General features: G+C 31.0%; 2 protein-coding genes across 3 annotated transcripts in view; both read right to left on the bottom strand.

Moving 5' to 3' along the window:
• LOC108691851 (glutaryl-CoA dehydrogenase, mitochondrial) lies at positions 1 to 6,065 on the bottom strand. Of its 2 annotated transcripts, XM_018199782.1 has the most exons (8): positions 5,933 to 6,065; positions 5,780 to 5,812; positions 4,285 to 4,653; positions 2,607 to 2,736; positions 2,321 to 2,540; positions 1,434 to 1,663; positions 344 to 504; positions 1 to 224 (listed from the first exon to the last, which is right to left on the bottom strand). In XM_018199782.1, the coding sequence occupies exons 1-8, from the start codon at positions 5,997 to 5,999 to the stop codon at positions 157 to 159; spliced, it is 1,278 nt and encodes a 425-aa protein (XP_018055271.1). In that variant the 5' UTR covers positions 6,000 to 6,065; the 3' UTR covers positions 1 to 156. The 2 variants fall into 2 exon arrangements, with proteins under 2 accessions (XP_018055271.1, XP_018055272.1); XM_018199783.1 differs by lacking the exon at positions 5,780 to 5,812 and having other exon boundaries at positions 4,285 to 4,620; positions 5,949 to 6,010.
• A 4,389-nt stretch (positions 6,066 to 10,454) lies between these two features.
• Positions 10,455 to 13,095, bottom strand: part of LOC108691856 (caveolin-3-like) — a 3,187-nt gene continuing 546 nt past the window's right edge. Inside the window, exons 2-3 of the mRNA XM_018199789.1 lie at positions 11,686 to 11,865; positions 10,455 to 10,756 (exon numbers count right to left, since the gene is read on the bottom strand). Coding sequence (XP_018055278.1) covers positions 10,559 to 10,756; positions 11,686 to 11,865 — 378 coding nt within the window. The 3' untranslated portion in view covers positions 10,455 to 10,558. The remainder of the gene's footprint in view (positions 10,757 to 11,685; positions 11,866 to 13,095) is intronic.

Here is a 13,095-nt window from a genome sequence, read left to right as displayed (position 1 = left end):
TTGGAGAGCTGTGATCAACCACATACCCACTTAACGGATTAATGATCGTCCAGACAAAAAAATTGAGGCACAAACGTATGAAACGCTTGTAAAAATGCAAATCGATGGCTCGTGGCGTGTACAAAGGCAGTCTTATCATTCGGATACTTGAGTCGCTTATCCTGAGAACGCAGCAATACCAGTGATCGCCCTCCCGAGAATCAAAGCATGAATATCGCTTGTACCTGTGGAAGAGAGAAAGAGAGAGAAGAAAAAAAGAAAATAGTCTCGAATGACGCGATCCGTTAACAACGTTGCTAAATGATCGCCGATCTTCTCGGGACGATTCTCGCGTAAGTGTTACCTTCGTAAGTGTTGACCGTTTCCAGGTTCATCATGTGTCTAATCACATGGTACTCATCCGAGATCCCATTTCCGCCTAGCATATCTCTCGCGGTTCGCGCGATCTCCAACGCTTTGATGGTCGAGTTTCTCTTAATGACGGAAATCATTTCCGGCGCAGCTCTACGGCACGCAAAATCATTTCCTGCCTTTCTTATACGCATGCGAATACATTACATGTGATATGCATATGACTGTATGTTATGTATTAGTGATTTATTTTTATATACCGCTAATACACATGTAACATACAAGTAGTAACAAGATAACATCGTTCTCTTACTTCAAAAGTAACACAAAAGTAACACAAAGTAACTGAAAAAATATGATTTTATATTTATTACCACGAAGCTTGGTATAAGAATTACTTTAGCAATCGTCTAAAGTAAACAAACTTAAATTCATAGTTCGTTCTTTCTCTTAAGATTTTCAAAGAAATTATAATACCGTCCACAAGAATGACACATTTTAAATTGTGTCGTTTTATAAATAAAAAGGAAAATCTTCTTCAGAGAATATTTACAATCAAGTCAGTTGATGATTGAAATTTGAAGAAATTGTTTTGTTTTAAATTTAATCATTTTTAGCTGATCAAAAAGAAAATATAAATTGTCGGGAATATTTCGAGCTGTATCACTTTTGATGAATTATTTCGGATTTGTGTTATAATTTTATAAAATATCAAAATTCACTAAAAAAAAAGTATTCTTTTTAAAAATATTTTGAATCGAAAATGATAAATATATTTCATAAAAATATTTCATGTTCCTAACAGTAAAGCTAATGTTATTTGATTAAACAAAAATTTTCTGTTAAGTTGAAAAAGAGTTTTTCCCTCTTTCTAAAAAAAATTAATTTTTTTAGATGTATCACTTTTGAAGTCAAAGAATGATACTGCATGATATTATAAATCATAGAGAAGATCAAGAATGATTAATCTGGAAACATTAAAAATTATCAGTTTTCTTAAAAAGTAAAATTTCCTGGTAAAATATTACGTTAATTATTCAGACTAGATTTTCCTTGCTTCGCTTTTTTTAAGTGTATTTTACTTATTCTCATCCTTCAGTCTGCCGACTCTCAAGCAAGCTTGGAGACCGATCGCGATGTCGCACATCATGTCCACCAGTTTTTTCTGTACAAGTTGATTCGCTGCCAGCGGTCTTTGAAATTGTTTCCTCTCCAAGGTGTACGATCTAGCGATGTTCAGGCAAGCTTCTGCCGCACCCAACGCACCCCAGGCGATGCCGTACCGCGCATTGTTTAAGCAACTGAATGGTCCCTTTATCAAGTTCTATTATTAGATATCATAAGCTACGCGGAATATAATCGTAATTAGTACAATCATTTCGTTTTCTGCAGTCATTGACTTCATTTTTAATATCTATATTTTTTAAATCCCAAACAACGATGATAATCACAGTGATAATGATAATGTAAATAGCCAATTGATAGTAACTAGTAGTCAATTAATTAAATAAAGATATAACTGCCTTGACCAGTATAAAACACTGAATTTATTGCATTTTCTTGAAAAAAAGAGATAAAATTCAAAGAAATACTAATAAATAAAATACTAAAATTATTATAAAAATAAATATTATTTTTCAATAAAATTGTTTTTTAATTTATTTTACGTTATATGTGTTGTAAACGTTACAGTCAATTGATTACTGTTAAATAAGAACATATAATATAACATTAATCACAAAATATTCTCTTGATTTATTACATTTTTTTGGAAAAAGGCGATAATAAAATCGAAAGAGAAATTAACAAAACACTAAAACTTATAAAAATAAACATTATTTTTCAATAAAATTGTTTTTTAAATTATTTTCAGTTAGCTGTAGAACGTCACTTTGTGGAAATGCTTTATACTTTTGGTCAAGGATGTATTATACAAGGTAAGTCCTTCTAGTTTATTGGGAAGACTTACTTTAAGTCCCTGAACGTTCAATAAATTTTCCTCTGGCACGATTACGTTGTCCATTAGAATCATGCCGGTGATGGACGTTCTTAGAGAAAACTTCCCTTCAATCTTTGGAGTAGACAGCCGATCTCCCGCAGCTTCTCTCTCGATGATGAACCCACGGATCTGACCGTCATCACATTTCGCCCATATTATCAACACGTCGGCGACAGGCGAGTTTGTGATCCTAAACGAGATTCGACAGTTTGATTTCTGTGCTCGATCGATGAAAGAAATGATGGAGAGTACTAACCATGTTTTGCTGCCGTTCAATTTGTAGACTTTTTTATCGGAGTCGTAAATGGCTCTAGTCTCCATGGCTCCTATGTCACTACCGTGATTGGGCTCCGTCAAGCCAAAACAACCAATCTTTTCCCCGGAAACTGAAATGCACTTTGAAAGCTATCGCCCACAGCTTCAACGGTAATCGTCATTCAATCAATTTTACTAGCAAACTTAGACAATTTTATTAATTAATCTGATTGTCGATCTAATTTTCATAAGTAATATAAAAACTAAATATTTTATTTCCGCTTTGTTTCTCATAGTTTATCGAAAATAAATAATTATATAAAATTCTAGAACCTGATAATTTTTTAATACAATTTAGAATAATAGTCTTACACAATTTAGAATAGTTACTAATTATCTTCTTGTATCTAAATAATCTATGATTTTCTCAACAATAGAGAATTAGAACTTTACTTATATTGTTAAAAATAAAAGATTTATAATAATTTAATATTTACGATTCCAAATCATCGATGACTATATGGTTTATATATAAAAGAACATATTAATTAGTCAGTCAAGCAATCAATATGTGAGGTATAATCAACAATAATTGATCCTTCATCGATGACTATTATTATTATTCTACAATTATTATTATTTAGTAATAATTACTAATTATATGTTTTCATTAAAACTTGCATTTTGCTCCCCTTTTTAATAATAGAGAAAAGCCCCCTATTATGAGATAGGCACCTAATAGCGTTTCTGCTAAACTAATAACATTAGCTATTGGTTCCACCATGAATTTATTGCTCTCGAAAACTATTTAGTAGAAAATTCATTATTAGATCATGCCGGTAGTAATCAATGTAAAAAAAGATTTTAGAATTTGAATCAAGTTTCATTGAGATTAGCTTTTAAATCTTGTTTATTATTTAATAAATAAATATTTGGCAATAAATTCTTCATGTAGTAGAGTAAGGTTGTACTAATAGAAAAATACGGGATATGTTAAATTGTTTAATTACAGAAGTTAGATTTGATGATCGTAAAACCATAAGGCGTGGAAATCGTAATATGAGATACCCAGAGTATTTCTAATATAAAATAACCCATGCTTCTATGTGATAGTGAAAATCATTGCTAAAGAGTAAATGTTATTGTACAATAATAAAAAAAAACAACCGGAATGAACGTCGAGTGCATATTTCTGCAATGCTTGATTCCAATTCTGAAGACGAATTCTGAGTATAATCTACCGCATGCTCATTTTTCACGCACGCTGGCTGTGTTTGTTTGCATTTTAGAAACATGAAATAAAGTTTTTTAATTGCAATACTAATATACTTTGCGTTTTATTATCGATTTCTCGAAGCATCTCATATTAGGAGCACAATATTTGATTTTGTGATTGCTCACTTTTTACATTTCTTTAATTTAAAAAAAAAAAGATAAAATTTGAATTAAATTTTATATAACGTTATCTTAAAGCTTATTAAATTCCCTTCAAAATGACCTATTATTTTTTTTAATTCTGCCCATAGACTTCTAGTATTTATCCAAAATGAACTCGGTATCTCATATAATAGAGGTCTTTCCTCTATTAATTTATTCTCAAAGCCATTGTATTAACTATATATACTAATTATATGATTTAGAAATTGAAGAACGTAATACTAGAATTCTAAAAAACGCACCCATTTTAGGTAGAAATCGTTCTTTTTGAGCATTGCTGCCGAACATGTAGATCGCCCCGATTGAGAGAGAGGATTGCACCGAAAACGCTGATCGATACCCGCTGTCGATTTTCTCAATTTCCTTGGCGAGGAGCCCGTAAGCCACTGAGGATACTCCAGCGCCGCCATAGCCCTTCATGGTGCAGCCCAACACCCCAAGCTGTCCCATCTGTTTTACGATCTCTCGATCGAAGTGCTCCTTTCGATTTGCCTCGATCACGTTCGGCAGGAGTTGCTCCTGACAGTAAGAACGAAACTGATCTCTCATCAGGATTTCGTCCTGTGTCAATTGCGACTCTAGATTGAAAGGATCCTCCCAATTGAAGGCGACTGACTCAATTGAAATTCAATAATTCAATAAATTTTCAATAAAAAATCGATTAAAATTATACGTTGTTTGAATTAATTTTCATGATGACCCTGACGAAAACTACACTACAGTTTTTGTATATTGATTTAATCAGAGTTGTGTAAAAGTGAAATGCAAATATTTCGAATTATAAAGTACATTTTTATCTAACAATACAATAAAATATTGATGATTAATATTGATGATTTTACGGTTTAACTAATTTCTATATTTATTTTATTAAACATATTTACGTCAATTTGTAGTGTATGACAGCGTTAATGTGCATCAGTGAGAGTATTCAATCAAATTCATTAGAAATTTATTAAAAAACAAGGTCTCTTTTAAGTTTCTTTATTAGAAAGCTGTCATCTTTAAAAGAAGATTAAGAAGTATTTTTCAGAAATCTTCATAAATTTAAATTAAAAATTTTCAAAACATGAGAAATATTATGAGATTTTTTACCAGGGATTAAATATTTTTTTACAACTTGTTTTTCTTACAATATTCAGTATAGACGTTATGTAATATTATATTACAAAATACAAAAACAGTCTAATCTAAATGTCTAATTCTAAACTCATTATTAAATAATAAATATTTAAATGATATAAATGACAAGGAATTTATTTATGGGTTTCTAATTAAAATATTGGAGGATACAAATATGAAGAAGTTATAATAACTAACTAATAAAAGTTATATTTTAATTGTAATGTTCAATTTAGAATTTACTGAAGAAGATTATATTAAAGGTTATATTAAAGATCGAAATGTTTGGAACTATTTTATACTGTGATTTTAATTTATAATAATAATTAATTAATTGATTAACTTAAATAACCCATTTTTTCCTTGTATAATATTACAGTGACATATAATGATGAAAGGGTAAACATCTTTTATCAGTTATCAGTAAAGATGAGATAACAAAATTGTAATGTCGGCAGAACGAACTACCGATTGAGTTGCGCCTCTGCATCGTGCTACCATCTACATTTCAAATCAAGATTGTAGAGCATCATACAGTACGATTTATGTCGCATTTAAAAGGCTAAAGGTTTTATTTGATAATTAGAGATATGATCTAAAATTAAGTTGACTTACATCTCGCTTGGAGTGCGGCGGAGACAGAAATCTCTGATCAATATTATATTTAAGGAATATTTAATGAATATGACAAATTCTGATATATCAATCACATGATCTAACGAAGAGTTCTAAAGTCGGTAAACTTCTCGATGAATTTCCAAAGGATACGTCTCGTGGAACTTACACAACACAAACGGCTGGTTCTCAACAATAATCTTTGCATGTAACTCGCCATGTTGACTAACGACTGATGATAGCGACGAAACACTGACTTTGTTAATCTCGTTAAAAAATCCTCTTATCGGCCGTGTCTTAAGGCGTGTCCGCACCGAGCGATTGAAAGTTCTAACAAGTGTTTTGATATAAATATTCAATGACTTTCGATAAACATGCTTCGACCAAGCAGCAGTTGACGACTGATGAATAGTCAGCTGATCTATTGATGTCGAGGACATCGTGAGACTTTACGCAACAATATGATTGGCTCAACAGCAATTCGGAGGCAAGTTCGAATGGCCGTTTCTCACAAAGGAACTTCGCGAAGTGTTAAATCCTGATTTTAATAAAACTTTGTGTGCATATAGATACGTAAAAAATAAATTTAGAAACTATCAATTGAGACAGGGAGCGATTTTATGACATCTCTAAAGATGACATCGTTTTGTCACTAAAACAATTCTTTTTTTATTGATTTTACTTAAAAAAATATCTTATAAGTGAAGACTCTATTGATATACTACACGTGTGTGTGTGTGTGTGTGTGTGTGTGTGTGTGTGTGTGTGTGTGTGTGTGTGTGTCGATATCGGTGCATAGTCTTTTTTTTAGAAATATTATATTTTAGCCTTCCCTACTGTACATATATTTGCATCTTCAGTAGATGTAACTAATCTGCGGATCCCGCAGATTTACCCGAATTTTATCATGAACTTAATTTTAAAGTAAATATTATAATACAACAGAATTCTCTTCAAAATTTAATTAAAAAGGAGGAGGGAAGAAAGAAAGAGTCATTCTACATTTTATCAAGTACTTACCACACTGAGTATTATGAAAAATATCGCATAAAAATGAATATATTGTATTATAATATTGTTATAATAAATATATTAAAATGAATTATTAAATATTAAATAAGGACAAATACTCACGAATATTGTGAGTGTAAATTGCACCACAGCCTATAAGGACTTCCAACTTCGTGGGATTACAATGCAAAAGCATTTTTCTCGTGTAAGTTCTACATTTTATTTGCAAAAGTTCTCTTATACAGAAAGTTCGTATGTACAGCTTCTAAGTTTCGAAAAATTTTCCGGAAATCGTCTACGATGCTTGAGCATATAAAAGGAAAAAAATGATAGAATGGTAACGATGACTTTATACTATAAACATTAAGTATAGAAAGTTATACGACAACTCTGTGTTATCTTATCGTTTTATCGAAAAACATTAATTATGTCATTAATATTAATTATCGTACGATTATACAGAAAAGTGGACGGATTTTTGACTAACGTTCTTTGCTTTCGACACGACATAAACATATACTTCTCTTGCATATTTATATATATGTATATATATATATCTTAATAATTATTTCTTCTCCTCGCATTCTTTTTCATTTAATAATTTACATTCGCAATTAGAATCAAAATATTGATCTAAAATTCTAATTTAAGAATTTTAGATCAATATTTTATTAAACGGAACACGCTCGACGGCTCGTGTATTCAAATCACTCTCATAATTCCTTTCTGTCTGATAAAGCAGCAAGACTTCTCGTCTTGGACTTAAAAGCGGACGACAAGAATGAACGATAAAAAGGCCGGTCTGCGTAAAATATTGACTAGCCTAGCTACTCGAGCTCCTTAACTCTCGATCTGCGTCTACTCCGAGACATGCGCATGAGTTAAAATTATTATACTCCTACAAGGCCAGCAGAGACCTTTACACTTACTAGTACACTTTTTTAACAGCGGTTAAGCCGTTATACATATTGCAGATAGTTTAACGGAAAAAATTCTTTGACGCGCAAATTATAACTAGGAGCTGTAAAAATATACTGCCCTGATTATGTATTACATATGATGCGCATGTCGCAGTCTGTCCTCCTCACCCGTCTTAGACCGTCAGTGTTTTCGCACGCTTTTATTACGCAGACAATACAAAGTTCTAAATCTGGACGTAAAACGTCTTAAAAACGACTGAAAGGCGGTTTAAAGAATTTTTTCGACGTCTAAAAAAATGTCGCATCGAAATATTTAAGCTCTGCTTTGTGTGTATATAGGATTTCTCTCACTTAATTTATTCTCATAGGTCCAAATTCGTATTATAATTGTCTCAATTTTAGACTTTATATTGTTTGGATATGTATAAATTGAATCGGTCATTTCAAAAACTCTATATAAATAAAAGAATTTAACTTTTAGAGAACTAAAAAAAGTTCTGTAGGTTTTACAACTGTAGTATTAAAAATAATTAAAGATATGTAAAATATGTCTTATTATTTCAATAAGTGAATAGAATATATGTCACTTTTAAAATTTATTTCCAAAAAGATAATTAATTTCGAAGATATTGACTCATGATGTTTCTGAAGTAAATGAACATATTTTGTACTTATATATAACGAGCCTTTTAATTAGAAAATTTTGTAAATGTAATAACAAACTTCTTCAAAAAAATGTTATAAAATAAGATTACAGTCTAAAAACATATTTATTGTTGACAAATAGGGGAGGTCAATAAACTATGGGTGTAAGTAGAACAATCGAAGCTACATTAAAAACAAAATACACGAGACACGCGTAAACATGTCTGAGCACGCAACAGATTGAGGCTGCCACTCAGTCTGCTATTACATCTCGTTATTCCGGAATATGCAATAGAGTTCTAAGCCTTAAGCCATAAAAAATAGACGAATCATAATCTATTATTCTTCTCAAATTCGACTATAATTGGTCAATTTCTTATAACTTAAGGCTTAAACTACGTATTGCAGATCCGGATTAACAGACACATTTATCGTAGAAGTAACGCTATAAAAAAAATTGTATACCTAAGTAAATATTTTTATTCTTAAAATTTTTGTTTTACAATCGTATTGTCTGAGATATTTGATTTCTATTTAGATAGTAAGTGTTTAGATAGTAAATTCTTACTTAATAAAGTCCAAGTTTTTTTGTTTATGTGTCTTTTTGTTATTTGTAGAAAATGAACGGATGGGAGGATAGTAGACTAACCATGGCTCTGTATGACTCATTTAGTGACGATATAGTACTCTTATAGTAGGGCAGAGGTTAGTAGACTCATTTTACAGTTTCGAATTTTTACAGACGAAATTAGAGACTTATCGAAAAAATGAATTCTACATCAGTTATTACATTTGACTATCTAATAATATTTTAATAAACTGATAACTAATATAAAAAAAAAAACATTTTTCTAATGCATTCCATCTGATTCAACTAGCCCTGGAACCGGGATAACTTGACTTGATAATTGTAAGATTATTAAAATAAAAGATTAATGTATTTTAAGCTACATCTTTGGCTACATATTAATAAAACTTTTATAAAAATATATTTTAAATACAAACATTCACTTTGCAGAGTGGAACACTTCTTTTTGCAAAATTTGTTCGTTTCATTCAAAAACACGAATGAATCTTATTTTCGAGATTGAACATGAAGGAATTAAATTTATAACATTTCCCACTGAGATAAATATTTTTAAAGAAATAAAATTTTGAGTAAGTACTATAAAAGTCGTTATTAAATGAGCCATAGTTCCATGCTGTAGTTAGTTTATTATCCCCTTCCATTCATTTTTTAAAAACATTAACAATACATGATAACAAAGACACATAAACCAAAAAAAAATCTATTGGACTTTATTAAGTAAGAACTACATTTACTATCTAAATATAAATCAAATATCTCAGACAATCATATACGATTATAAAACAAAAACTTTAAGAATAAAAATATTTACTTAGATGTACTATTTTTTAAAATTATAGCGTAACTTCTATTCTATAGATGTTCGCAACGAGATTACAGCAGAGTGAGCGACAGTCATGTTTACGCGTGCCTCGCGTGTTTTGTTTTTAATGTAGCCTCGATTATTCTACTTACCTCTATAGTCTACTTACCCCGGTCTCCCCTATTTACTCAAAATTTTGTTTCTTTAATGAGATTTACCTCAGTGGTAATCATTATAAGTTAATTCCCTCATGTCCAATCTCGAAAATTAGGCCCATTCAACGTGAATTTTGCAAAAAGAAGTATTGTTCTGACCTACAAAGCAGACTTGGTATGAAAAAAATTCTCAATGTAGTTTTTAAAGAAAATTATATCTACAAATATTTCTTCCAATTCTGAATTCCTATCTACAGTATAAAAAATTTAAATTTTAATAAATATTTATTTAATAAAAAAATGGTACTTAATATAAATTAAAAATTTTTATATCAAATAAATATATGTAATTAACATTTAACAAATATTAAATTACAGTTTACTATTATTAAACAAATATTTATTAAAATTTAATAAATTTTTTCAGTGTAATATTTCAGAAATAATCGATTCAATTATAAATTTCGCTCGCGTTTCGTTTTATGATTATAAAAGACACCTTCGCCACTTAACTTTAAAACGTTGTAGCACTACCGACATGTACGGTTCGTGCGATCACATCGTGGCATGTTCATAGGGATGCGGAAATCGTGATAACGAAGAGCGTTATCACATGCGAAAAGTAGGCCCAACGAAGCCGCCGCTGAGAGCGTCGGATTACACAATTAGCAGGTCCTCCTTCTGGTGAGGGCCATCCGGTAGCCTCTGATTAAATACACGGATATTGTAGCAGAGGTAACCCAACCCTTCCATGATCGGCCGTACGATTGCCTGCGTCACCGCCGCCAAGAAATTTCGCGTCGCCGCGCATGTAATCTTCCACACGCGCAGACACGGTGCGAGACACCATATATGCTGCAAGGAACAACAAAGGTAGAAGAATATATGGATCGCGAGTTGAATAAGACGAGCTATCGTTGAAATTCAAAAGAACGAAAAACGTTTCGTACGTTTCGGATCTTTCCTCAACTATTTCACATCTTGAAAAAAACAAAAAATAGAAAAATCTTCTTAAATAGATTTTAATAAAATTAGAATTAAATATAAATATGAAGGAGTATAGTCACGTTGTTTTAAACGAAAGTCAATATATTTAAAATTATCATATAATAACGTAGATGTTTCGGTCAAGATTTAACCATCATCAGTAGAAATATCAAGATGTCACAAAAAATACATAGAATATTAAAACAATAATCGCTAATCCAAAAAATGATAAGACAACTTTCGCTTATGGTACGAGTTAACAGAGTAAATTAAGGTTCAAGAAAATGACATTAAATAATATTCAATCGCTTATGAAAACTGTTTAAACGTCTAGCATCGTGGCTGTATGCTCCTTTTTATTTATATTTTGTATTTTTAAGCCACCTTCAGTTTAAATTTTAAAATTAAATCTTAACTAACTGTAATTAATTCTTTTTAAAGCGTTAAGAGATTGCGTACATCTTTCAAGGGAAGTTCTTTCCTTCTTAGTAGATATTTTGCATATTTTCGTAAATATGCAATAAATTAAATTAAATTAAATCTCTACGATAAAATCATTCATGTAAAAAATAAATATATTAATATTAAAATTATTAAGTTATATTAAAATTCAAATTAAAAATGATTGATACGTTCATAATCATTCATGTTTCGATCTTGGATCAATCCCGCCGCAATGCGAAGCGTGACGTATTCCGCTCGCAGTGTGCAATGATACATGTGGGAAACTCGCGAGATCGATCGCGGTGGAAATCAAAAGAAACGGACGCACGCGAGGGGGTGGGTTATCGACTCACCTGAAACGCGAGGCAGGCGAACGTGAAGCCCAACAGCAGGGCGAGCAGAGGCGCAATGAGGACGGAGAGAAGCACGTAACAGCATCCTCTGGAAAGCCGGAAACAGTGGCCGCTGAGTCGCCAAGCACATTCGGGACTCCGGATCCCTTCCGGCTCGCCAATCACGTCATCCCACATCACCTGCGTAATGACGTTCACGCCCGTGTAAAATGTAACGATCATAATAATAATATTGGTCGCGCTTCGATCGTGCCATTAAACTCGATAAGTGATGACATTCCATGGATCGATCAAAGTGTACACTGTTAGAAATGTAACTACGAATTTCCTTTAGATGTAATGAAGCTCGTGGTTATGAACGAAATTAAAAGTAATGAATGATTTAAATGAAAATTAAGTTATAGTAGTTATTTAAATGTAGTTACTTAAATGTGTACATTAAATTTATGAAATGTATATTTCATAAAATTTTATAAAATGTTTAATGTGTAATTAAATTTTATAAATTTTCGTAAAAAATACATTTCATTTAAATTTCATGTACATGTATACAAATATACTTTTCATATATTATAAACACATTAAATGCATAATGGGTCATGAAATTAAGTTCAAATTGTGTAACTTAAAAGTATATTAATTTCATAAAATTTTGATCAGTGTATGAGCGATGGCCGCGTTAGTCAGCTTAAAGTCCCATTACTGTATGTTGACCTTCAATTATTTTCGCGGAAACGTGCATCATAGCTTTCAGCTTAGTTCAATGGAAAAGAAACTTGACAATTCAGAAAATTAGAAATTGAAGATGAGAGAAAATTCGAAAGCGATTAACCGCTCCCTTCAATGATTATGTAACAAAGATAGAGATTGCAGGACATAATTCTGAGAAAAAAGTACTTTGTGACTATACAGCGTAAATAATAATAATAATTAGAAGCATTTTTATAATTATTTTATTACAATCTTATTAATAACAATTATACGTATTTATAATTCGATGTACAATCACAAACATTTTTTTCTGAACATTCTTACAGCATAGATCTTTAAGAGACATCCTGAGAACGTCCATATGTTCTCTGAACGTTTCCAGACCGTCTCTCGGTTAAAGTGTGCTGTGTAGTAAGTGTATCATTTGAATTTGCGATACGTGCGCAGAAAGAAAAGTTTCGCTAAAGTCCAAAAATTTAACTAAGATAAAATTCTAAAATTAATTTTGTTAGATTAAAAGGTCAAAATTTTTTCTAGCATTGTTTTATTTGACCGTTCTATGTAATTATTTTAATGGTTCAATAAAATTTCTCTTCTGTATTTAGCAAAATTTTTAGATACTTTAACAAAACTATTCCATGTAAGTTGGTGCGTGCTTTATATGGGATGAAGGACATTTATCGTAAGATTAAAGGACAA

The sequence above is a fragment of the Atta colombica genome, unplaced genomic scaffold, assembly GCF_001594045.1.
Source record: "Atta colombica isolate Treedump-2 unplaced genomic scaffold, Acol1.0 scaffold53, whole genome shotgun sequence".
NCBI lineage: Eukaryota > Metazoa > Arthropoda > Insecta > Hymenoptera > Formicidae > Atta > Atta colombica.
The sequence above is the reverse complement of the archived record's forward strand: the minus strand, read 5'-3'. Positions and strand labels throughout refer to the sequence as shown.